At 42.1% G+C, this 25,575-nt stretch overlaps 4 protein-coding genes across 7 annotated transcripts in view; 2 read left to right on the top strand and 2 right to left on the bottom strand.

Moving 5' to 3' along the window:
* The window catches only part of imp3 (IMP U3 small nucleolar ribonucleoprotein 3), a 30,057-nt gene extending 23,107 nt beyond the window's left edge, over positions 1-6,950 (top strand). The window contains exons 3-7 of one of the 2 annotated variants that reach the window (XM_084326925.1): positions 1,982-2,056; positions 2,280-2,359; positions 3,427-3,478; positions 3,879-3,951; positions 4,388-6,950. In XM_084326925.1, the coding sequence (XP_084183051.1) occupies positions 1,982-2,056; positions 2,280-2,359; positions 3,427-3,478; positions 3,879-3,951; positions 4,388-4,414 (307 nt within the window). In that variant the 3' untranslated portion in view covers positions 4,415-6,950. The remainder of the gene's footprint in view (positions 1-1,981; positions 2,057-2,279; positions 2,360-3,426; positions 3,479-3,878; positions 3,952-4,387) is intronic. The other variant, XM_084326926.1, reaches the window with a different exon arrangement.
* A 121-nt stretch (positions 6,951-7,071) lies between these two features.
* On the bottom strand, positions 7,072-9,750 carry sec22ba (SEC22 homolog B, vesicle trafficking protein a). Its single transcript, XM_084326923.1, has 5 exons — positions 9,569-9,750; positions 8,562-8,671; positions 8,158-8,318; positions 7,864-8,010; positions 7,072-7,683 (listed from the first exon to the last, which is right to left on the bottom strand). The coding sequence occupies exons 1-5, from the start codon at positions 9,641-9,643 to the stop codon at positions 7,529-7,531; spliced, it is 648 nt and encodes a 215-aa protein (XP_084183049.1). The 5' UTR covers positions 9,644-9,750; the 3' UTR covers positions 7,072-7,528.
* Positions 9,751-10,160: 410 nt separating this feature from the next.
* LOC311238753 (uncharacterized protein C1orf21 homolog) lies at positions 10,161-20,342 on the top strand. 3 transcript variants are annotated; one of them, XM_084326930.1, is made up of 6 exons: positions 10,161-10,288; positions 11,307-11,442; positions 17,498-17,577; positions 18,047-18,117; positions 19,970-20,030; positions 20,193-20,342. In XM_084326930.1, exons 2-6 carry the CDS (start codon positions 11,352-11,354, stop codon positions 20,229-20,231), a joined length of 342 nt encoding a protein of 113 aa, XP_084183056.1. In that variant the 5' UTR covers positions 10,161-10,288; positions 11,307-11,351; the 3' UTR covers positions 20,232-20,342. The 3 variants fall into 3 exon arrangements, with proteins under 3 accessions (XP_084183056.1, XP_084183054.1, XP_084183055.1); XM_084326928.1 differs by having other exon boundaries at positions 19,967-20,030; XM_084326929.1 differs by having other exon boundaries at positions 10,172-10,288; positions 11,338-11,442; positions 19,967-20,030.
* Positions 20,343-22,759: 2,417 nt separating this feature from the next.
* Positions 22,760-25,471, bottom strand: tsen15 (TSEN15 tRNA splicing endonuclease subunit). Its single transcript, XM_084326927.1, has 4 exons — positions 25,306-25,471; positions 25,108-25,189; positions 24,784-24,919; positions 22,760-23,570 (listed from the first exon to the last, which is right to left on the bottom strand). The coding sequence occupies exons 1-4, from the start codon at positions 25,384-25,386 to the stop codon at positions 23,399-23,401; spliced, it is 471 nt and encodes a 156-aa protein (XP_084183053.1). The 5' UTR covers positions 25,387-25,471; the 3' UTR covers positions 22,760-23,398.
* Between the last annotated feature and the right edge of the window lie 104 nt (positions 25,472-25,575).

The following is a 25,575-nucleotide window of genomic DNA, read 5'->3' as shown; positions in this document are numbered from 1 at the left end:
TGTTAGTTTTGATAGCATATTTATGATCTGCCAGTCGATCAAGTAGGCGGCGTTTCGTACGACCAACATAAAAAGAGTCACATTTGGAACAAGACAGTATATAAATAACATGTGTCGTTTGACAATTAATAAAGCTGTTAGAAGTATATGTCTGTTTTGTAACTGGGTGGGTAAAACCTTTTGATCTTATCACCACATCGCATTGTTTGCAGTGACCACATCTATACGTTCCTATAGGAGGCTTTAGTAACCATGTAGATTTGACATCTGCCGGTAGATGGCTTCGTACTAATTTATCTCCGAGATTGGGAGCTCTCCTAAATGTACAGAGGGGCGGGTCAGGGAATATGTTAGACAGGGCCTCATCACATTGGATCAAGCTCCAATTATTTTTAATTATATTGCGAACAGCAAGGGCCTTAGTACTATAAGTGGTAGAGAAAAACACCCTATCGGTTTTCTCTTTCAGTGTCTTTCTTTTTAAGAGGGAGTCGCGTTCTACAGTAGCGGCTTCAGATATAGCTGTTTTAAGAGTATTATGTGTATAGCCACGTTCTCTAAAGCGATCATACATTTCTCCGCTCTTTTCTCTAAAATCAGCCTCACTGTCACAGATTCTACGTACTCTTTTAAATTGGCCGTACGGAACATTGTTGATCAAAGTAGAGGGATGGAAGCTCTCTGCATGTAAAATAGTATTTTTATGCGTTAACTTCCTGTACAATGACGTATGTAGGTAGGTAGAATGTAGGTCACCATTCAAATCCTATTGTATTCAACAAATTAATTATGATACACTAGGGCTGGGCGATATAACGATAACGATAAATATCGCGATATATTTTAATAATCGATATCGAATATCGAAATAAAAAAAAATCGAAAAATCGTTTTTTTTTTTTTTTTTTTTTTTTACCTGCAACAGTGCAGTTTTAAAACCAGAGACAGTGGACAGACTTGTCTTTCTTGCCTGCAACTTAAAGTAATGGCTTTGCTTGTCCAAATGACAATACTGACCAAATTCAGATTTCTTTTTCTCTTGTCCATTTATTTTGTTTGCTTTCTAATTTAAAATACATTTTGAAACCGTCTGTACACAGTAGGCTATGTGTGCTAGCAGAACTAAACTCCAGTCACGAGTCACAGTGCACATGTGCGGTGGTTTGTCCACCAAAAAAGCGCCAAAAGATCGAAAATAAACTAGCAGAGCCAGAACTGTTCAACTCCTCTGGAGCCACAGCCAGCAGAGAAGCCGGTTTACTTTAGCTTTTAAACCAGCTGCAGCCTGAGAACTGGAGTGTGAGGGGATGTAACACTAAAGATGGCGGCAATGACAAAGAATTGCTGCAAAATAAACATACATCTGTTGTTTAAAAAAAAAAAAAAAAAAAAAATTGAATTTTTTTTATACTTATTACAATTCGATAATTATCGATATCGAGAAATCAAATAAAATTATCATATCGTTATCGCGATATGATTTTTTTCCATATCGCCCAGCCCTATGATACACCACAATGTGCCCTTTCTATCTATTCTAAATCTATGGCCTTGCGATTCCACGACTGTGCAGTGCTGACAAGAGCAGGCGTTCCATCTCCTCTACAGAAACACTGACACTTCCATTAATTTAATGCAGGGATGTACACAGCATTTCACTTTCAACCAGGTATCTGATTAATTTAATGTAGCAATTAGTAGTTCACCCAGTCCTTGGGTACATACAGGCTTTGACCAGCAGATGGCAGCGACGAGGCAGCTCAGCAGAGAGCAGCTGAGCTCTCCCGTTTTTTCAAATCCCAATGTTGACAGCTATGCTCCAAAACTGACGCACAGAGATTAAATTGATATCAATCTTCTCATCTGACTCTGGGAAGATGGCAAATAAGTGTAGTTCCCAAAAATGTGGAATGTTCCTTTAAAGAAACCCTGGCATACTGAAATACACTGAGATTGATATTTTTTTATCTCCTTTCTTAAGGTACAGCCTAGGTCTTATTCCCACCAAGCAGAACCTGTCCCTCACTGAGCAAGTCTCAGCCTCTTCATTCTGCAGGTAGTGCCGTTAAACCACACCTCTTCATGTCTCTGTGATGTGTGTGACACTCTCAATAATTGCTCTTCAACATAATAGACATTTCCTTGAAGGGCAAGTTGGATGTACATCATACATGCACCAAGAGACAAACGTTAATGCCTGCAACAGTTAATTTATCTATCCATTTTTGCTTTTACACATCTTTTGTCTTTTCTTATTGCCTCTGTGATGTGATGCTCAGGAGAAGACTTCCCTCCATCATGCTGAATCTCCACATGTCCCAGAACCTGAAGACGGCAATCACTTTCATAGAACAAGGACGTATCCTTAAGCACTGTGTGTGTGTGCGTGTGTGTGTGTGTGTGTGTGAGACAGCACCATATGAAACGCTGAAACTATCAGGTGAAACTAGGCATTGCAATATGACTCAAGATTCAGCAATATCGTATCATACTTACCACAAATTTTCTTTTTGTCAGAAACATATTTTGGGTGTCAATTTTGGGTAGAATTTTTTTTTGCATTCGACTTAAGAGGTTGTCAGTCGACTACGGCTCCTTTCGGTCGATTATTCGACTAATCGAGGTCAGCCCTACCATCAGCACAACGTCCATCTATACTATACTATATATAGTATAATTCAAAATAACTGTAGTAGCCTAAAGCAGGCTATGGTTTCCAAACCATAGAAATAGAATATTGTAGTAGAGGCTACAGAGCCTGATCTCCCAAAAGTCCATAACTGCAGCTTTAGATTCTCTCTCCCCCAGGTAGAACAGGAGGGAGAGACAGTGAAAGGGGAGGCACACACAGAGGGAGAGAGAGATGGGAGGCACACACAGAGGGAGAGAGAGATGGGAGGCACACACATGCATGGAGGGAGAGAGATGGGAGGCACACAGTCACATGGAGGGAGAGAGAGAGGGGGATGCACACATACATAGAGGGAGAGAGAGGGGAGGCACACGCATGGAGGGAGAGAGGGGAGGCACACACGCATGGAGGGAGAGAGGGGGGAGGCACACACATGGAGGGAGAGATGGGGGAAGCACACAGAGGGAGTGAGAGGGGAGGTACACACAGAGGGAGAGCGAGAGAGAGAGAACTTAAGGTTTACTGTACAAAAGTATATTAGTTGGTTAAATGTTAGCAGGAGATAAACATTGGACTTACGCCATTCTATTTCATTATATAATTTCCCCAATATTTTAGAATCATTTGGTTTTACCACTAGAAATGATTGTTGATTGTGTTGATTATTTCTGTTGTGTCACATTGCAGCTTTCAGTCAGAATGGGCTATTCTCATTGAAAAGTCATTATACTAATCCTGCAATGTGTTATCTCTGAAAGTAATGTTTTTGCTTAATGTCCTTGACTGTGTCCCAGATGTGCGGGTGGGACCAGAGATAATCACAGACCCGGCATTCCTAGTCACAAGGTCAGTAATTCCTAGTCACAAGGTCAGGCATTCCTAGTCACAAGGTCAGGCATTCCTAGTCACAAGGTAATTTGTTCCTAGTAACATCAGGTATTCTATGTCATAAGGTCAAGTCACTCCTAGTCACAAGGTCAGTGTTGAATTAATTAACACCTAAAATACTCCCTGAAGACTAGACTGAAACGTGTCAAAGAGTTAATCATGTTTATAGAACTTACCAATAAAAGACTTAATATTTTTTCATTAAAGGTTGAGTGCCTTGGTTTTTCTCATTCCTTCCAATAAATATTCATACCCTCAACCAAAGACCACCTTGTTTTTTGTTACAACTATTTGTTCCAAGAAGCTCCCCTGTTCTATGGTCTTAAAATATTGGCATTTAGTCTTGATTCTTTTTCAGAAATATGGAAGATTTTGTTACGTGGGTGGACTCTTCCAAGATAAAAAAGCATGTCATGAACTACAATGATGAGGTGAGTAGTACTATTTATATAGTATTGTTTATGAGGTGAGTAGTGGTATTTATAGTATTGTTTATGAGGTGAGTAATGGTATTGATAGTGTTTGTGAGGTGAGTAATGGTATTTATATAGTGTTGTTTGTGAGGTGAGTAATGGTATTTATATAGTGTTTGTGAGGTGAGTAGTGGTATTTATATAGTATTGTTTGAGGCGGGTAGTGGTATTTATGGTGGTATATAAAATTATATATTTATATAGGTTTGTTTTCGCTTGGGACCCCCTCAAATCCCAGGGGGTTCCCGGGCCCCACTTTGAGAACCACTGGTTAAGCTGTAACTGTGTACATTGTAATTCCTGTAGTAATGAGATCATAATGTAATTGTTTCAGTTGGCCTCTTGTTGATGTGTACTACCTTTACTAAATTATTTTGATGGCTTTGTTTTGCAGAGGGATGACTTTGATCTGGTGGTGTAGACCTGCTGCCCTGTGGTCTACCCACCAGCCCTGCTGATGACAGGATCTCGACCACTGCATGTGTAACGGGCATCAGTAGCTAGGAGGTTAGAGACATGTGTTTGTGACCAGAAGCTTCATATCCTGTAACCAGCCTGGAAAGTCTCTGTATGAAGTGAATGAGAAGCACTTCCATCACCCTCTACAGCTACTGTCCGATGTGCCCTTGAGCAATAATAATAAATAATACATTTAATTTGTAACGCACCCTATCTTCCTGAGAATCTCAGAGTGCTACATAGTTAAAAAGAATACAAATTCCTCCGGCCCAGGAGAGTGTGTTTGTGAGCATGAACAACTCTCAAAACCTAAACCTTGCATTGTGATGTCATTGGGGGCTGAACTGAATGCTTTGAAGCTTCAATCGTTACCATGGTAATCAATGTCAAAATCAGTATCCAAATTAGGGCTGGGTGATAAAACGATAATTATCGCGATATATATTTCCTCGATATATTGTGACCTGCAACAGGGCAGCTTTAAAACCAGAGACAGTGGACAGACTTGTCTTTCTTGCCTGCAACTTAAAGTAATGGCTTTGCTTGTCCAAATGACAATACTGACCAAATTGAGATTTATTTTTCTCTTGTCCATTTATTTTGTTTGCTTTCTAATTTAAAATACAGTTTGAAACCGTCTGTACACAGTATGCTATGTCTGCTAGCAGAGCTAGTCTCCAGTCACGAGTCACGTGTCCACTGTCCACCAAAAAAGCGCCAAAAAGGTAGAAAAGAAACTAGCAGAGCCAGAACTGTTCAACTCCCCTGGAGCCACAGCCACTTTTTTTGGTACTTTTGGTACTTTCAAACCAGCTGCAGCCTGGAGTGTGAGGGGCTGTAACACTAAAGATGGCCGCTACGACAAAGAATTGCTGCAAAATAAACATACTTTTGTTGTTTAAATAATAAGTTTTTTTATACTAATAAAAATATCTATAATTATCTATCGAACGATATGACATTTTTTATCGTGATAACATTTTTGGCCATATCGCCCAGCCCTAATCCAAATGTTTCACTTTCTTTCTGTTTTTAGTTGTTATTTTACCACTCCATAAATGTACCTATTTCTACATTAGAAATAGCTTATAGGAAAAAAAAATCTTTTGAAAAACAGTTCTTCTCAGACAAGGACATCTTAACTCATTCAGAGCCACGCCCATGACCAAATTGGGTCTAGCGTGCCAGCACTGAAGTCAATGGGAGGATGGGGATATTTGCGAACGCTTAAACTATATCTTAAAATTATGGCTATGGGTCTAATACACCCGTTGCTTATCAATGACTTGCTTGCAGTCAACGTGTACTAAACGGATTGTTTTTTTCATCGGTACATTTCCGTTTTATACCGTTTTGAATATGAGTATAGTTTGAGATTTCTAGTAATTCCAGAGAAATCCGCGATAATAGCCCTTATACACAAAACGTCATTTTTTTGGCTGATTTATGAATCGTTTTCAAATAAACGCTAGATTATCGATATACATGTCATTATGCACGCTAGAGAAGCGGGCTGAAAAATCGATTATCCGTGCCTTGGTCACCGCTAACGGCACGCACACACGCTCCGATGACGGAGAAAGGAACATCTGATTAACCCAAGACTGGTAAAATAGAGTCCTTACCTCACATCAGATGTTCTGCAAAAAGATTAATCCAATTCCTGATCGCCATTCCAAATATTGATCGCGTTTATTGATCCAACGTTATAGTCCAAAACTCATAATCGACACTGCTCCCAGCCTCCCCAGTTAATGTGGTAACACGATACTGCTTGCCCGATAATTACTGTTGAAGGTTCGAAGCTCCAAAAAATGGTAATTGGGAGACAGCCCTAGACGTCATCAAACTCTAGGTGGCCCGAGAAGCCTTGGGGAACAAGACATCTTTGGGTGGTTCTGGACGTCTCATTTGAATCCTGTCACTCGTCCCACAGCCACCGAGGACTCGGGTGACGACAACCGGCCCACATAATTCAATGTCTAATTTCCGAGACCACACCGTCAAAAGCACCAGCAACACCCATTTTCTTTCATGGATGGCGTCCAAGACCTCACTCAAGGAAATGAGTAATAAATACAGGACACGCCGCTGACACATAGATCAAACCTGTCTTTGTAGGTGGAGGATAAAGGTTAGTAAGAACGAGGCACATCCCACGTCCTAAAGATGTTTAAAGGAACACTCCAGCATTATGGGAAATGTGCTTACCGTGTTTTCCAGTCAGACAAGATGGATACCAATTTCCTCTCTGGGTTCAGTAGAAAGCTATCCGACTGCAAACTAGCCTAGCTTGGGTCAGTAACTAAATTCTTCAAATTTCTGGCTATTGGGTGCGGTTGTGAATGTTCACCAATACACATTGACTTTGGGCATAGGAAAACCACATTCAAAGTTCTGAAATTTGGTGGCAAAACCCTGTAAATTCTCAACTATTCCAGTGGAGCACCCCCCCCCCCAATTGTTTCTGTACATTTCATCAACTTAACTGTCTAAAAGTGTGGTTGTCAGAGTGTATGAGCAAGTATGTAATTAGAGGGAGATTGTGTTTGTTATGCTGATCGTTACAACTCGTCGTGTCATGCAGTTGCAATACAGAAACCAAAACCAACCTTGGTGAATAATATAATCTTGTTTTAAACATTTCTCACAATTGTGTACATTTTGTAAACAATAAACATACCTTTCGTTTTGTCACAATATGTCAAGTCTTCCAACACTTTAAGACCATTGCATTATGGGTATATCTCTCCTTCACATTCAGACTCCTATCCCCCTCCCCCTTGTGTAAACATAGATGATCATTTCAAACTCCCCTATTTACATTCCAGTAAATGGAATTATGCTCTTTACAAATGTATATGAAGTTCCACCTCAACGTGTACATGGCAATATTTGCTTCCATAGAGAAAAACAAGAGACTCACAGATTTATGGCTCAGTATAGAAGGAAATGTTCATAGCTAGAGACAAGAGTGTCCCATTCACTCTAAACCACTGAACATGGTGGTAATGATATCCTTGGTAACTAGAACAGTTGGCATGTTTGGCTTCAAAGTCCTTGTGCTCCGAGTCCATCAGAGCCACCAGAAACGAAAGTAGATGACGACTGTGAGGAAGAATACCGCCCCGACAGCCACCTTGGCATAGGTGGAGCGGGTGTTGAGGTATTTGGCATCGCTGCGGTACTTCTTTGAAAGGTTGGTAAGATTGCTGGCCTTGGTGTCTAGAGCTACAGGAAATGTGAAAAGAGAGAGATCAGGAAAAACAGGATATTGCTTATTGTGGGAAATGTGTATAGCGATAGCCTACATTCAAATAAGTGTGGAATATATTATTAGCAGGCGGTGCATCTGAAAGGTTGATTCTCTGGATATGGGTGATTTGGTGTGAAGGGGCGTAGAGTATTTACCGGACAGGGCCTCTCCACGTTGCAGAACCTCCTCAATGTTGGCCACCATAATTCTCTGGACATCCTGTAGTTCTGTGTTGATGCTGCCTATGTTCCTCCTGGCCCTGCTGTCGATGTATGACCTCTTTGTCTTCTGGATGTACGTGTCTTGAGAAGGGTGGGTGACAACATGCTGTACTTAGTCATCACGACTGTCCTCAGTGGATAGTTTCTACTTGGAAGTGCTTGGATATGAATAGTCTGATGTAATTCCAATGATATGAGCTAATTATATTAAAAAATAATTCAGCTTACCAAATTCGATGAAAGAGTATGGGCGTGTTACTGTGGGCACTTTTTTCCCATACTGGTCATGGAACTCTGCTTGGAGACTTTCGAGGAAGCCAAAGGCCATCTTCTTAGGAAACGCAGCCTCACATAAGACCAGGTAGCAGACACCATGTTCAATCACATAGCTGGAAACAAGAACACCAATATAGGCAGAATACCAAAATGTGAAACGGTATAGCCCACAATAACTAGATGGAATTCTTGGAGTCTTAACTGGTGCTAATTTTCTCTAATTGATAATGGCATTTTAATTGATTAGTATTGGGCTTAAGCCCAATCAAATTCAGATCCCCCCCCCCCCCCCCCCCCAACAAAAGGTAGAGAAGCGGTACACAACAGTAGTTGATGGTTCTCTTCTGTGCACTCACTGAAAGGACATGTCCCTGGCCTCTAAGGTACAGCGGTCGGGACTCTGTGCGTTTAGTTTACGGAAGAGCTGCTTGGCTTGGTTCTGGTACTGCTGGAGGTCTCTTCCGGACTATGGGGAATAAGTGACGGGTGACAGTTAGCAGTGTAACCCTTTCATTCATGTTATACATTCTGTATTAGCAAGAGAAAGTACAATTACAATCTAGTGTTTGCATTCAAATAGATTCCAATCAACATTTGTTCCATAGAGACATCATTAAAAGATGTATTTTGTAAAAGTATGGTAGAAGCATATGTTATGTATAATATAGAAAAACATTTGCCAGAAAGATACAACAATAGATGTTCTTAATACAACATTGAGTTTAACGCTATTTCAAGAGCAACTCCAGTTGTATGGTTCTGCAAAATTGTCTGCTTTCCAGTTTTATCCATATAATTATGTCCTTACACTGTTGGAAAATGTCAGATTCATTAAAGTTCAAGCTCATTTTGAATCCCTAATCAAAAAGGCACCTATGGGAAATTAATGGTGATTGGAATTTAAAGGCCCATCATTGATCCGGACGTAAAATGTGTAGCCTCGCCACCAAAAAATGGCAATGTAAACATGATTTAATTTCTTAGTTGATTGACTCACCTTGACAGGTTTAACACTATACATCAGGTAAACATGACATTAATTGTATTTGCTGTATTTTGTGGCTTTAAATAATTTTGTATTTATTTATCATTGTATTATTTTAACGTAACGTCGGTTTGTAGCTAAACAAAACATATTCTGCTTCATGGTGGGTTAGTAAAATTCCCCCCCAAAAAGCACATTATCCATCTACAGATTTACTAACTAATGATTTACACACCCAATATTTATATTGCCAAAAATTACAGATTGGGGCTTTACCTAAGACTTAACGTTAGAAAGTTGTTAAACTGCAGTTCTGTTGTGGTCATAAACACTGGTCCAGCTAGCTAGCTATCTGCTTTAGGAAGTGTATTTATTTACCTGCTGATCCTCTTGCATCGATGCAGCAAGCGGTAGTCCGTCCGCTACACGAGCGATTATTGTAAGTATAACCATCTTTGTCTGTAGTATTCACTCTACAAGTAAAATAAATATGACCGTGCTCAAAAAGTGTACTTGTAAATTTGAGAATCTAGCTGTCAAAGTATGATGATGCAGGATGAATGAGCTGGCCGGGAGTTTCTGGTGCGTCGGACAATTGCGTCCGACAAGCAACCGTTTGTCCTGCTGCGACTTTGAAGCCGGTCAATATATCATCCCATGGCGTTATTATAAAATATTGGAAAACATATTATTATTGGAATATTTTTCAAAGAAAGGAAACCAATGTTATAGAAATATGTTTTTATAGGCCTAATATATTTCCCTAAATAAATTATTAGGTATAACGTTCATAGCTTTTTTTTTTTTTTTTTACATTCAAATAGTCATATTTAATGATCATGTGATGTGTGTCTAATTCTTTACAGTCTATGTTCAGTAAAAGTATCATACCGGTAGCTAGCTGTAGGTGCTGCTCAGCAGAGCGGACCAGACAGCGGGCCGGCGAGCTGCCTGTGTGTCTCTGAAGTGAGAGGTGCAGATGCGCTCTCCGATGCAGGCGGCCCACAGCCTACAGTCTCGCCTGAAGCCGCCGCTCTGAACTCCAAGAAACAACCACAAGGGCGCAGAAAGAACCATGGCCATATCCCACACAGAATGGTAATTTTGTTGTGCTACTATAACATTCATAATGTCTTGTATCGTTTGTTTGTTTCTGTCTCTGGTGGGGTATCATCAAGGCTGCGACTGGTTGTGGAATGGCTGCTCTCTCTCTTAGCATTTTCTTTTGTTATTGTTTGCAGATAAGCTCAGAGTCGGCATTTGATTTCGCATACACTTAAATGCGAGTGTGTTTTCCCGTTTCTAAGTGTGGCTATAAGATGTGATGATGTTTGACATTTGCTGCAGTTGCTGCAATAAAGCATTGCAGCTTTTTCTTCACCCATCTTATTATATCCCGACCACAGAAGATCCGAAAGATCTACTGTTCTAAGGCAGTTACCGAATTGGTATTAGGCTATTTCTGCACAATAATGTAGGGTTTACATTTAAAAGGCAATATCGGAATATTAAGACGTGACAAGAGATCAGCTGACTGCAGCTGGACTCAGCTGTGCGCTCTCTAGTGAGATCACTGCGCCCGGCGACACGACCCCAGTCAGTCAGTCCAGTAATCAGGTCATCATCACTCCATTTGATCGAGTTCAAAGAGTTGTATTTATAAAAACTAAAGCTGTGTATATTTAGAGACATTACTAGAATAGCCTGATTATGCGATCCGCGACGCAGACAACGAGGGTGCATGATATTGTGCGCGCGGCCGCATTTTAATCCTCTTGAGTGGCACAGAAACCCCCCATTCACTAATAACATTGCCCGGCGTGTTGGCACTGTGGCAACGTGAGAGCTTCAAAGACCTATTGTTGTGTGCAGTGCAGCTGGCACCATCGTTTGTTGTGATTGGTCTGTCTGTCCCCGACTCCCCGGCAGCGCATCGTTTGCATGGTGCGTGATTAATAAACCGACTAAACTGCCTAATTCAGATTTTCTCCTTAGAATAGACTGTGTGAATTTAGCCCCGGAGGCTGTCCTGTGTGTCTGTGTTTATTCAATGGTAGATCATGATCTAAAACGTGTATCCCATATCCTCTCTTCTACTTTATCTCCCTCTCTCGAGGTCTGCCTGTGATGCTTGTGGGTAAGGATAGCGGGTGAGGAGGAGATGGGCTGCACCTCGGCCAAGCAGGTGTCGGCGGTGCCCAACGGTGAGGAGGGCCGGAGTAAAGCCTACAGTAATGGAGACCTCCTCTCTGGTTAGTCTGGGGAAACGGGAACTGTTGCACTCGCCTAGGGTCTTGAAGTACGAGGTTCACTGCAGTTTCCCATTCTTTCAGAGGGAAAACATAAATAAACATAATAAAGCATTAGTCTGCCTATAGGTATTATTTTGTGTAGGTGGCCTTTGGATGAAGCAATCTTTTACAATAGACTTTGAATAAAAGCTTCTGCTAAATGGCATATTTAGATTAATATAATGCCTACAGTGTTTATTTATAGTAGCAAAAGGCTGCTGTATATTATATAATCCTATCATAAAGAAGGTCTATGCGTTGTATGTTAGGTCACATCAGCAGGTGCGTTACAGAGCCATTACATCATGACTGTCAAATCGACCAGATTCCTTGAAAAAATATCTTATCGATGTTGTGAAATGAAAAACTGCATCCACCATGTAAATGTTGTCATTGACCAGCTTTACAAGCACAGCCTGATTTATGCACTCCTGAAAAAAGGAAAGTTTGTATTAAGCTTATGTAACGGAGGTCCGTGAGTATATCCACAGTCACGATAAACATGTTGAGAAGTGACTGTGGCAGTAAGCGGGCTGCGAGTTAAACTCACTTCCTCATAACAGGGTTAATAGAAGCATAGATACGGTACCCAGGAGTGAATTCACCTCTTAGTGCAGCGGTCTATGTTGAGCCGTGGATGCACTCAGAAATATTGACCACTATGAAAACCAGAGACAAAAAATGCTCTTGAGTTTCGTAAAAGTCAGTCAAAGCTTACCAAAAGCTCGAGCAGTGAACTCCAAGCCCACGTGACTGAACTCAAACTGCAAAGAAACAGACTAAGAAATGAAGCAAACTCCATGATCAAAACTGCAAAAAAGAATTTCATCAATGACAAAACTGAGGAAAACTAAAATAAACCCTGTGAACTTTTGAAATTACTCAATAATCAACTAGGCTGCAGTAAAAAACTTAAAACCAGATTTTCAAACATAAACATAAAGACGGACAACACGCTCATCACAGACAAGCTGGATGTGGCCAATTACTTAAACATTTTCTTCACAAACATAGCCACAACACTGGTAAATAAACTACCCTCCCACTCAGGGCATTATGGGGTAGAACACATCATAGCCTACTACAATAACCTAGGGGTCCGCAAAGACGATTTCAAACTAGAAATGGTAACAACAGCTGAGGTACTCAAAAAAACTGAGCGCCCTCCAACCTAACAAGGCCACTGGCCATGACAATATCCCCTCCAAATTCCTCAGAGACTCAGCAGCCGCCATCACCCCAGTCATCACACACATAATAAACCTCTCCATAAAACAGGGACACGTACCCAAAGACTTGCGAGAGTAACCCCCCTGCACAAAAAGGGCAGCAAATTAGACCCAGGCAACTACCGCCCTGTTTCTATTCTTACCTCCATCTCGAAAGTCATGGAAAAAATAGTATACGAACAGGTCGAAAAGTACCTTGCGGAAAAAAAATCTAATCTTCGAATTCCAATCTGGCTTCAGAACATCCCACTCCACTGACGCATGCCTTCTCTATTTGAATGACCACATCAAACAAGAGGTGGACGCGGGCAAATACTGCGGCATGGTCATGCTGGACCTACAAAAGGCCTTCGACACTGTCGATCACTCCATTCTGATTGACAAGCTAAAAGCAATTGGTTTTGATAGTCTATCAGTGAGCTGGATGCAATCCTACCTGGAGGGGAGAGAACAGATGGTGGAGGTAAACGGTACCCTACCCCCCCCCCCCCCCCCCCCCCCTCCCAGTGAGCTGTGGTGTTCCACAAGGAAGCATACTAGGACCGCTACTGTTCCTAATTTATGCAAATAACATGTCGTCAGCTTGTGACTGCAACTTGTTCCTGTTTGCGGACGACTCAGCCCTGCTGGTCTCTGACAAGAACAAGTTACAGGTTGAAAAAACCCTCGGCTCGGAACTAGGCAAAATCTGCACCTGGCTCGCTGACAACAAACTATCATTACACCTGGGTAAAACAGAGTCCATTCTCTTCGGTTCAAATAACAAACTCAGCAAGGCCGACGGCTTCTCAGTTACAGTGGGTGACAATATTGTCACAAGGAAAGATGAAATTACATACCTAGGTTCCATCCTAGAGGCAAATCTTTCCTGTGACAAAATGGCATCCAATGTAATAAAAAAAGTCAACCAACGAACTAGATTCTTGTACCGGATCTCCTCTCTGGTAAACAAGAATACCCTGAAGACTCTAGCAGGAACACTCATTCAAGGGTACTACGACTATGCTTGCACCTCATGGTACCAAAGCACCTCAAAGGCGCTAAAAACAAAATTACAAACATCACAAAACAAACTGGTCAGACTACTGCTTGACCTTACTCCTAGAACCCACCTCACTCCTGCCCACTTTGACAACCTAGGATGGCTTAGAGTAGACGACAGAGTACAGCAACTTGCAATGGGCCTGGTCTACAAGATACACTACACGACTAAGGTACCCATGTACATGTCAGTCAAGTTGGACCGCGCTCACAATAATTGACACTGGGTGCTGCAATCCCGAAGATTTAAGTAGAAAAAAGCAGGAAGCCGGACCAGCACTCTCAGGTTTCGACAATTTTAATCGCAGCCGGATACAACAGACATGTTTCAGAACAGGTGTTCCTTCTTCAGTGTTAATAGCTAGCCATTAACACTGAAGAAGGAACACCTGTTCTGAAACATGTCTGTTGTATCCGGCTGCGATTAAAATTGTCGAAACCTGAGAGTGCTGGTCCGGCTTCCTGCTTTTTTCTACCCATGTACATGTCAAAATACTTCCCAAAGGTCAGTGAATACCACGACCACAACAACAGAGGGAGCTCCACAAATCATGTTCAACCCAGATTCGGCTCAAACAAGGGACTAAACACATTTCGCAATTATGCCACATCAATGTGGAATGCCCTACCCACAGCTGTAAAGGAATGTGAATCACTACCCACTTTTAAAACCACTCTCAAGGAGCACCTACGGGAGACTGCAATTAGAAACTGGCCCCTGTAAATGTCCTAACCCAACCCCCTCCAATGTACAGTAAATGTCCTAACCCAGTAATACACGAGACCCTCTTCTTGGGACCAAGTAAGGTTTCGTCGATAATCCAATGTACAGTTACCCCCCACCCGCCTGCCCCCCCCCCCACCCAACCACCTCCAATGTACAGCCCCCCCCCCCCTCCTCCAATGTACAGTTTCTTCGTCAAATGTATACTCTCTTTTTTTAACTCTTTTTGTATCACAAACGGTACTGTATTGTAAATCTGGTATGTCATAAATGTATAGATGTAGCAGTACTGTCTACCTGTATGTCATGTATGTTATATATGTTATGATGAATTGAAAATTGGGGACCCTGATGTAAACAAGACAAAAGTCTTTCTCTGGTCTGCATCCCCTTAACAATTGTGTGTATTGAGCTGTACTGTATTGTACCCATTCTGCAATCTGTAATTTTCAATCAATCAAGCCCGCGGCACGGGAGACCCGGGTTCAACTCTCCCTCGGGGCATTGACATTTAATACACAACGCAGAGGAGTCATACTTACGACCTGTCACACTTACACTAAACACAAGGACAACATTGAAAGCACAATTGTCATGGATCTCAAATACTGGAGTTGCCCGACACTATAGAGCAGTGGTCCCCAAACTACGGCCCACAGGCCGGATCCGGCCCGCCTCCACATTTGGCCCGGCCCCCTAGAGCCCCGGAGCTTAAAAAAAATATATATAATTTTTTTTTCTTTTTAAGATGGCAGCATCCCCATTGTCTATGCTGAATGTTTGTTAGTGTTTTATATATATTTTTTTGTTTTTAGTACTTTTAAATATCCATTTTTAGTAAGTAGTAGTTTTCATTTGATCCTATAATTTTTTCATTCACCGATTTGTGGACCTTTTTTTTTAGTGTCCTGAAAGGCGCCTTATAAATAAAATGTATTATTATTATTATTATTATTATTATTATTATTTATTATTATTATTATCATCCAGGAGGGAAAATACACTTTGGATAGTAGGGACTGCATCTCTGCCTGTCCTGGCCAGGAAACACTTTGCAACTGTGATATCCTCTGGCAGTAGTTGGATATTGTAATGTGTGGTGAGGGGTTGCAGCAATTCCACTGAGAAACTGGTTTGAGGCTGGATAACATGCCTGTATGCCTCTCATAAGTTGTTCTCCAACTCATGAGAACCTGCTCTCAAGCTCTTGCAGCATTCTGTCGAGGACTGGATAGAACAGTCTGTCTCAGGCCCCGTTTAGACGGAAACGCTAGCAGGTGAATCCGCAAAAATATTTTTGCAGATGTGCCTTTCGTTTATACGGAAACGGCGTTTTTACGGGGTGAAACCGCAAAAAAGTGAGACTACCTTCCAGGGTGGAATTCCTAGAAACGCAAAAGCTTTGCGATCTCGTCTAAACTATCAAAACGTATAAATCTGTTAAAACGATGACGAACGGGTTGTCACGGCTCTGGTCGCGCGTACTGCTTACGTCACAGGTAGCAGGTATGCGCCAGTAGCCGAGACGTAAACAAAGCAAGTATGTCTGACAACATCAACGGAGATCACTTGAAGGCTACATTGGCAGTACTTTTAACCCTTTCACTGCCACACGACAGAAGGTTACCCCTTTACTATCACACAACCGGCTGTCGTGTGGCAGTGAAAGGGTTAAATACACAAGAATCTGTCCCGCCGCGGCGTGAGTGGACCCACTGTCTGTGAGTGACTCTGCTTTGGTGCAATCACATTCCCCATCCACAGTCTGCGAATCAGAGGCAGAGTAGGGCGGGTCTTCACAGCACGTCATGTGACATATGCGCCAATCGTGTGACAGCGGGTCTCCGTCGTTACAGCGTCGTCTGCACGGAGAATTCCACTCCAAAACGCTCGTCTAAACGTAAAATTAAAAGTGAAACCGCAAGATGACTTTTGCGGTTTCTGTTCACAAAACGCTCATCTAAACGGGGCCTCAGCTGATCTCCTGAGCTGAGGTCTGAGCTTGTGCCACAAGATGACTCAACTACATACTCGTCCATCCTTTTCTGCTTCCTCCTTTGGCTGGTAGTATGTTCCTCAATCCCAAGGCCATTACATATGGCCTTTGTCCTGTCATACATGTCAACTGCCATCTCTGAGGTGCGATAACCTTTGAGTGTGTCCTGCACTGTGCTTTTAAACAGTACAGAGCTAGAGCCAAGTGGTCTGTAGGTACTGTATTTGTATTTCATAAATAGTGTTATTTATTTCATTAATAGTGTTATTATTTATTTCCTGACTTTTTTTTCTGTGAAGATCCCGGAAAGGGTTATTAATATTTGGTTATGTGTGGCTTTCTGGAAAACAATAAATGTTTACGTTTAGGCACCCCTGCGATCGTCACACTTTTTCTGTTACAAACTGACCCCGGCCCCCACCAGAGAAGGGAAAAGTTGTGGCCCTCACAGGAAAAAGTTTGGGGACCCCTGCTATAGAGGAATGTGGAACTCTGGAATTAACCTACAAGAGGGACTTGGTGCTTTCAAATGTTGTCTTTAGGAGTCCTATGCCCCGGAGTTCCCTGAGGTAGCTATTAGCTTTGTTACGACTGTCTGTCTATCAGTAGCCTACAGTAACAGGACCATTACTGTTGTCCTCCATTTCTTCTCCAGCCCCTGGAATAGTTAGCAGAGTGAGGGAGGAAGTGCATGACAGAGAAAGTGAGAGAGAGACGCAGAGTGTGTGTGTGTGAGAGCGAGAAGGAGCGGGTATGTTTGTGTGTGAGAGAAGGAGGGGGTGGGGCGGGGCTTGCTCGCCAGCCATTGTTGAAAGAGGATTTACTTTGAACCGTGAGAATTGAAGCACATAATTATCTTGCCAAGTATTGGAGTGAGAACTATTGACCTGGATTCTGCTGATTACAGTGGCTGTGAGTGGATAGTGTCTCTCTCTTTTCTAGGATGCAATGTATTAATAGATAGAGATGTGTTCTTCGTAAAGCCACAGCTCTCTCCCTGCCTCTCTCTCTCCGCTGCTCTCACAGATGAGTACAAGGTGAAAGGGGTGGAGAAGGTGAAGTACTTCAGTGGTGAAGAGGTAGGAGGGGACAACCAGGACAGCACAGTACGTGACCACCCTCCACACTGCTACATTTGCCATATACTGTATGCTGTGATGTACCTAATGGATACATACACAACCATTTCTATCAGCTAATTGATTGTTTACTGTATATGTATTACAGATGCAATTCAATACTTTACCTTTACTGAACAATGTAGACTTTGACCACTAGTTTAGGGGTCACTGGGTAAAGAATATATATAAATGAGATATGATTGAGATATCAACTTTTGATGTAACATCATTCTATTCTATGTATATCTACAGTGAAGCACACCTCTTCTCTCTTAGCATGTCTGATGTGTTTCACACGGTTTATTCTAATTAACATCTTACTGTTGGGAGAAAGCCTCTGATACCGATAACCCTGTTCATCACCCAGATATCCGATAGCAGTATTTGGTGTATCCCTACTGTGTGTGAATGTATGTGTGCTTGTGTGTTTGTTTGCACAACATCTGTGCTGTAGGAGAAGAGTGCTCTGCTCAGCAAAGGCCAACACACTGACGACACAGGATCCAATGGGAACGGGAAGATAAAGTGAGTGTGTGGCTTACTCTCATTCTGCTGCTACAGTGTCACCGCCATCGCTAGGAACTCGCTAGAGTCTATCTCCATTTCCCCCAATCTCGCCTTAAAGGAACGCAGCGGCGTTATCAGAAAGGCGCTTACAGTTTTCTCCAGAGTCAGACAAGAAGATGGGTACCAATTTCTTCTGTGTGTTCCGTAGAATACTATCCGGCTGCAAGCTAGCCTAGCTTAGCACAAATGAGTGGAAGTGGATACAGACCACTATTCTATTTCCGGGAGAGGTGTTTTTGGCCAACAGCTAGGCTAGTGGTCCATATCCACTTTCATTAATTTGTGTTGGTCGGATAGCTTTATACTTAACGCACAGAGATATCTATCTTCTTGTCTGGTTCTGGAGAAGATGGTAAGCGCATTTCCCATAATGTTGGCTTCTTCCTTTTTTAATGTCTTTTTTGTTTTTGACCAGTGGGTAGGTCTGTTCTTTGGATGGTAGAACCTTTTTTATCCAAATAATTTCTTATGGTCTGTGTGTCCCACCAGGGTGTTGGTTTCTGAGACACTGGAAGTAGTAGCCTCATTGTTAGCAATGCTTGTGGAAGTCAATGGTAATATGAAGCTGACAAATCAAATGCAACCCCTTCAGTTGTATATTGTTGTTATTTATGTCATGAAACAGTTAGGAAGCTGTTAAAAGGAAATGCTAATCATTTCTACTTTCAATATTTCAGAAACCAAAACAAGTGCTTTTTGGATAGACTGACATTATTCCATTTGCAACATTAAATGGGCTGCTTAAAATGGCTACGGTAATCCTTTAGCATCATGCTGTATCCATCTACCCAGAGTTCTATAGACGGGTTTCATGACCATGTCAGACTCTGTGCACACCTCCATGGAGTAAAAATATACATTTGCATTATATAGCCATGCTAGCTATCTAAACAATCAATCCATGCCAAAGCTAGCTATGTAAAAGACTCACACTCACAGCCATGCTGATTTGTCTAAATGACATCCAGCTGTTTTCGTTTGAAACAACTTTTAGTCAGGGGAGTGCCATGGTTCGGTTCAGTTAAGTTATTTTTTATTTCGGGTTTTGGACGCATAACAATGGTCATTCCATAAATCGCCAATTCTTGTTTTGTACATAACTTGCAGAGTTTTAAAGTTGACCATATCAATGAACTGTGTGTGAAATGTGTGATTGTAGAAACTGTGTGTGTGTGTGTGGTCCCGATATCCTGCATTGTTTATTACTCTTATTACTCTTTTTTGTAGGATAGTCAATGTATTTATGGTTGTTTTGTATGTGTTACTCCATACCTCTGTGCAGTAATGCAGGTAAGGCAAGATCATTGCACAGTACAGTGTGAAATTAGTTGGGATTGAGTACACAGATGCTCTATGGAGTGCCATGGTTTCTCCATAGAGCCCTGTTGTACTTTTCTTTCTTCTTAGCACTGCAGCTTTGTGCATACTTTGCTCAGTATTGTGTATTGAATATTATATGGTAACTCAGAACATTGTACATATGTCTATACCGAACACTGTGACCTCATTTTCTTCTTCTAAATTCATGCTATATTATGTTATTATGTTATTTGATACTATCTTGTCTAGCACAGTCTCTGGAGCGTAACAGTAAGAAGCATTTTGTATGAAAGTATTCTGTACTTCTGTATGACAACTATTAAAGAACTTGAACTTGAACTTGAGCTCAACGCAGTTGCGTGACTCAATGGGTATTGCTGATTGGCTCCATTAGGACTATTACTGCATTATAAGATAATTGTTCTGGCAGTATGTAAGGCCATTATATTACACAACTATAACTGATTGCTCCATCTCCATCTCTCAGTAGTATCCACTCCTCAGAGAGCCAGCAGGAATTCTTCAGAATGTTGGATGAGAAGATTGAAAAGGTAAAGACATGTCGTCTCAACACCATAGCATCACATGGATCACTGCCACCACAGAACTACAGTAGTTTGCAGTCTCTGCTGGTTCGCTGGCTATTATCACATACTTTACTATTAGCCTCTTCCCAGACTCAAGCTCTGTTCTCCCCCGTGTTTGTGCTACAGGGCGATGACTACTGCTCGGAGGAAGAGGATGTGACATAGCACTGTGTGGTCTTTTACCTCGCCATCCGCCCTCTTTCACGAGAGATGTTCCACCAGTGTCGTGGACCGACTGACTGTACCATATCGATCCCCGTCTTGGGGGGGGGGGGGGGGGGGGGCTTCATCCTGTTTTAACTGTTCCTTGTACACGTCGGAGGAGACCGGGATACTGACTTGAATCAAGCAACATGTTTTTTTTTTGCCCCTTCAGTCACCTTTTCTTCATCAACTTCCCCCGTATCAGACAAGAACCCGACGCAACATTTTCGAGACCGAAACCGTCTCTGTATATTATGATTTTATCAAGGCACGCCAAACTGAGAGAGCCTTGTATTATGTTTACATCCTGCCTGACGTGGACTGAGTGTAGTGATTACTCAATCTGGGCAGAACCTGCTCTTGTCATTAAAGGGACTGGAGTCACTATAAGATAATGGAATGATAAGAACCGGTTATCTCGTCATTCTTAAATGACTCGAGGAACGCTTACCTTCCGTTCCCCCGGTTAGACGATGCCTAAAAGGGTAACGGTCATGGCTGTTGTGGAACGCAGAGAAAGCTGCAGCTGGAAATAAGCAGTGATGGAATCAACATTGTCTTTTTGCCAACGGTGAATATGTCTTTCTGAAACATCTTGGAACATTTTTGGAACGCACCCCTGAAAGTCACTGTGTAGGATTGTCCATGTATACCTAGAGACATTTTGGACAGTACTAACTTCTTCTTTTTCCCCCTACAGTATGGCAGCCATATACAGAGCAGTGTGTGCTGCCATCCATGTCACAATGTAGGGTATTCATGTTGAATAAGGCTCAGGGTTGAAGTGTTGTAGTCATTGTCTTATGTAGTCAAGCCCTTCTATTCATTATTGCTCCATTAAAATGCCACACACACGGCTACAGATGCAGTATTTCCTGTCTCACTATCTGTTCCTTCAGTGGTAGTAATCCTACAGGGATTATACTGTGAAGTGTCCGATTCTGTATTTTCTCTCACAAGTGTTCTGTCATGTCAATGTGTTTTTATTTTTTGTTTTTCTAGTAAAATAAAGTGTTTTCAGGAAGAGATCCAAACAGCCGATTCATTTTGTTTTAATGGAAAATGGCACAGCAGTTTGCCCGACACTTCACTTGTCAACACGGCATTCCCACGTGTCAATCATGTTGTCAAATACGGTGCATATTAGTTTTACTTTAATCAGTTGTGGACTGTAGCCACTCCAGTGGTGGAAAGTACATATTTTACTCAAGTACTACTTAAGTAACATTTACTACTTGAACTTGAATTTCCATTTAAGGAAACTTTATACTTTTACTCCACTACATTTCAAAGAAAATATTGTACTTTTTACTCTACATTTAACCCATCAGTTAGTTACTTTTAACTCTTTCAGTGCCACGCCTGGTTTTCCATTTTACCGCTTGAATGCCACCATCCGCGCCAATGTTAACGTTAATATCGCCTAATCTATGTTTTAAATTATGGCTATGTGTCTAATCTGCCCATCGCATTATCAAAGACTATTTTCCAGGCAGTGCTGTGAAGACAGATTGTTTTTTTATCGCGTCGTTGCCGTTTCAGAGCAGTTAGAAAAGCCCCCGTTTTGATATAAAAAACAGCTCATTCTGGAGCATTCTATGAAAATCGTCTTTTAGTGGAATATTCCACAACGTTGATATTCGTCTGCCTTTTTATGAATCGTTTTCAAATAAACGCTAGATGATCAATATTATACGTGCACGCACGCACATTACGGCCGCGCGCGGATAATCGCCTCGTTGATTTCCTCTCGGAGTTTTACATTGAAACCGAAAGAAGACATTTCACAAAACAGCTTATAACTTCATCAAACTTACTCTGATTATCCTACCACTGATAACATAGAGTCCTTACCTGACATCAGATGGTATCCAACTGGTATATTCCAATTCCTGATCACCATTCGAAAAAATCGATACGTGTATGGATCCAACGCGACACAGTGGATCTCCATGATCCACAGGGATCTGAGGCTCCAGAATGAACTCTAGTAACCCCGGCTGGATCAGTGAACTGGAAAATGTGGAGTACCGGATTTTTTTCCCCATTCATTTTCATTGAGTCCATTCCAAAATCACTTATGTCATCTGGGAGACGACAGGGGGCGCTTTTTTCCACAGTGATCACCGGCGCAGCTCGGCAATACTCGGGTAGGCTCGGGTGATGCAATAATTTTTCAGATCGCAAAAAAAAAAAAATTAAAATAATTCCGAGAAATCTCGTGAGTGGCTAGCAACCACCTATAAAAAAACACGAGAAATCTCGTGAGTGGCACTGAAAGAGTTAAGAAAAGGCACTGGAATACACAAACATCTATGCAGATTGAATGCATACTTTTACTTTAGTATTTGAATTGAGGATTTTTACCAGAGTACTCATTTATATGGGTAGTTCTACATTTACTTCATTTGTATTTATTCGTACATAGAATTGTTACAGTCCAACGGTGTCTTCAGTACATATAGTTCACTTAATATGATCCACTAAATTCCATGGCCGAAAGGAACATACTTAAGTAAAGGAACTGAAGTACACACACAGTTCCACCACTGACTAGCTGTGGGTTATATCATCCAAAATAAAGCTAAAAATAGGGTAGCAATAGAAAATACTGTATCTGAAATGTAATCATAATTTATCTAGGGAGCCTCCAAACAACTATAGGACTTCACAGAAACACTGTATCCATAACCGACCTCCCCAGTCGATCAGAGTTCAATCTCCTATACAGCTGTTCGCAATGAAGTGTAGCGGACCAGACCTCTAGGAAAGACATTGCTCAGAGTGGAATCCAACAGTAATTACCTAGTAACTCTAGGCTTGCTAGGCTACAGCTGACTCCACAGTCTTCCGGAGGACCTCCTATTTATTTTAACTGAATCTCAGTGGTTGGTGTCAACTAGTTAAGACCTCACATTCACTCTGCTGTTTACCCCTGTTGTCCCATGAGTGAACGTGAGGCCTTTATTTCTAGCCAAACACGTCGGGACACGAGATGGTAACTTTTTCATCAAGTAGCATTTTCCAGTATCTTCTTTTTCTTCTTCGATAAACCGTTCACAGAACCACCGTCTGGCCGGTCCCATTACAGCTTCTCCGGCAGTTCTCCCAGCGGCACCGCGGGCGGGTCAGCGTTGCTGGCGTCTCTTGCGGTGCTGCCGGCGGCCCTGGTCCTGGCAGGGGCCCGCAGGAGGGTCGGGCGTCACCAGGCCGTTGGTCATTCTCTGGTAGACCAGGCTGGAGTCGGACGCCACCGCACACAGCAGCACAGGAGAGCCTCTGCCTAACGCCCAGCGCACGCTGCAGAATGGAGAGAGGAGAGAGGAGAGAAGGGGAACGGGATCTTTCTTAATCCCCTTTCCTTATATGATCATCCCGAGACTTTTGGAAGACAACGTCATGTGTGTTTTACGTGAACAAAGTATTCAGCATAATATTTAATGTCGTAATCAAAGTGCTTTACATGAATCTCGGGAGGAGGCACTCACACCATCACTCTTCCTAGTAGGGCTGCTGGATTATGGCAAAAATAAATAATCTTTTTTACTGATATTGAAATCACAATTATTAGACACGGTTACTCAGTGATTTGAGAACATCATATGACGACGACTTTTTTCTTGCCTTTCTGCCTTTCTTGTCATCTTCTACAAGTTACCAAAGACGTTTCAAAATAACTGGAGAAACGTGCCGTGGCTCCCTTCCTCTCCACAAGAGCTGAAACTACTGATTGGGCTTGAGGGGGGGGCACACCGATGTGAAAGAAGGGTGCTCTGCATTTACAACAAGATAAAATGAGAGCAACACGGCATGTGGCACACAATCTTTTCATCTCGATTAACTTGTTTTCATGATCGTGGGAAGCCAAAATCATAATTGAAACTCGATTCATTGCCCAGTCCTACTTCCTATCTCTCTGTCCTGCCTCCGTTTCCGTCTTTGGCTCCACAGAACCCCTCCTACACTGGGCTATGTGTCGGTACCGAACAGTCCACCACACAGCTCCTCCCCCAGCTGTACTGCTGGCAGCTCGCCATTCATTTCAATCTCCAACGCTTTCCCCTTCAAATACCCCTGCCCCCTTTTTTCTCTCCTATCTACTGTCATTCATTTTTCCAGGTGCAGCTAAGTGTATTCACATTATTAATGCTGGTATGTCATTCTAAAGTATTCACTGCATCTCCATTTACGCATACAACTGCCTAACTACTCTCCCCTCGTCATTAAACTGCTTAAACCACTGACGGAAAGCACAATACATATTTATTAGGATAAGAGCTCTGGGTTATTGTATATTTGGCAAGACAACATTTTACATTTAAACATTTGAGTTGCACAATCTCACATGTGAAATAGAATTTTGAGGAACAGCTGAACCTTCTTAATGACTACTTAATGATGACTGCTGGCCAGTGAAAGCTATAATAGATCGATTCTTGGAAACATGATGGGCATCGAGCCTGTTTCGTGAAAAGGCCTAAAAGAGTAGATGGCTGGCTTGGTGACCTCTTACCTTCGGTGGCTCAGACGCTGATGTACAGGCAGCGGGAACACCGTCTGGACGGGAGCTCCCTCCCTCTCCCTCCCCTCCAGCAACACAGACTGGAGCTCAGGACATTTAACGCCAGAGACATCCTTCCACTGACGCACTGCAATAGACAGAAAGGTGGGCACGCGGGTAGGACGGTGAGTATAGTGTGTCTGGGCTCAACCAAAAGTTGATCACAAGTCTGTTTCTGGTGGGACTACATCCGCCACCGTTCCAATGAGTATGAAACTAAAACACCCAGTTTGGGTCCTGGAATTAAAAGGTTTACATTTAGTTTATGAAACCTACCCTCAACAAGATCCATGTAAACCAAGAAAGCAGCGTACACTTGAGCACCATCCCCTCCCTCTAGATCCATGAGGTGCTGGTACTTGTAAGATGAGAGAAGATAAAACATTAGCAGAATGTATCACTAGCTTACAGAGTGCACCGTTCAATGCATTATGGTTAGACATGGTCACTCAATATTACACTCTTGGCACTTACCATTGGGTGCTGTAAGATCCAGTTAGGAAGTAAAGGTTTCTCAACCTTTTCCACGTCCTCTCTCTCCAGCACCTCTGACATTTCTAGTATAGGTTTGATAATGTGATATTAGTTGAGTCGTCAAAGTATCGGCTCATGGCAAAACATCCTGCTGTTAGAAACATGTGTGAAGCCAGTGCTGTTCAGATTGGTGAGCAGACAGTGTGCTACGTAAAAACCAGTCCGGGCGGAATACGTTGCCGACGTTATTAGTTCCTGTAGCTTACTGCT

Source organism: Notolepis coatsorum, assembly GCF_963971535.1.
Source record: "Notolepis coatsorum genome assembly, chromosome: 13".
NCBI classification, from domain to species: Eukaryota; Metazoa; Chordata; class Actinopteri; order Aulopiformes; family Paralepididae; genus Notolepis; species Notolepis coatsorum.
The sequence above is the reverse complement of the archived record's forward strand: the minus strand, read 5'-3'. Positions and strand labels throughout refer to the sequence as shown.

Excerpts from the sequence above, each read along its gene's own strand:
- tsen15 (XM_084326927.1), bottom strand. The coding sequence starts at position 25,386 with ATGTCAGAGGTGCTGGAGAGAGAGGACGTGGAAAAGGTTGAGAAACCT. Across the intron at positions 24,920-25,107 it reads TTACATGGATCTTGTTGAGG|TGCGTCAGTGGAAGGATGTC; the intron begins GTAGGTTTCATA and ends TGTCTATTGCAG. Across the intron at positions 23,571-24,783 it reads CAGCGTCTGAGCCACCGAAG|CGTGCGCTGGGCGTTAGGCA; the intron begins GTAAGAGGTCAC and ends TCCATTCTGCAG.
- sec22ba (XM_084326923.1), bottom strand. The coding sequence starts at position 9,643 with ATGGTTATACTTACAATAATCGCTCGTGTAGCGGACGGACTACCGCTT. Across the intron at positions 8,672-9,568 it reads CGATGCAAGAGGATCAGCAG|TCCGGAAGAGACCTCCAGCA; the intron begins GTAAATAAATAC and ends TATTCCCCATAG. Across the intron at positions 8,319-8,561 it reads GCCAGGGACATGTCCTTTCA|CTATGTGATTGAACATGGTG; the intron begins GTGAGTGCACAG and ends TCTTGTTTCCAG.
- LOC311238753 (XM_084326928.1), top strand. The coding sequence starts at position 11,352 with ATGGGCTGCACCTCGGCCAAGCAGGTGTCGGCGGTGCCCAACGGTGAG. Across the intron at positions 11,443-17,497 it reads TAATGGAGACCTCCTCTCTG|ATGAGTACAAGGTGAAAGGG; the intron begins GTTAGTCTGGGG and ends CTGCTCTCACAG. Across the intron at positions 20,031-20,192 it reads TGGATGAGAAGATTGAAAAG|GGCGATGACTACTGCTCGGA; the intron begins GTAAAGACATGT and ends TTTGTGCTACAG.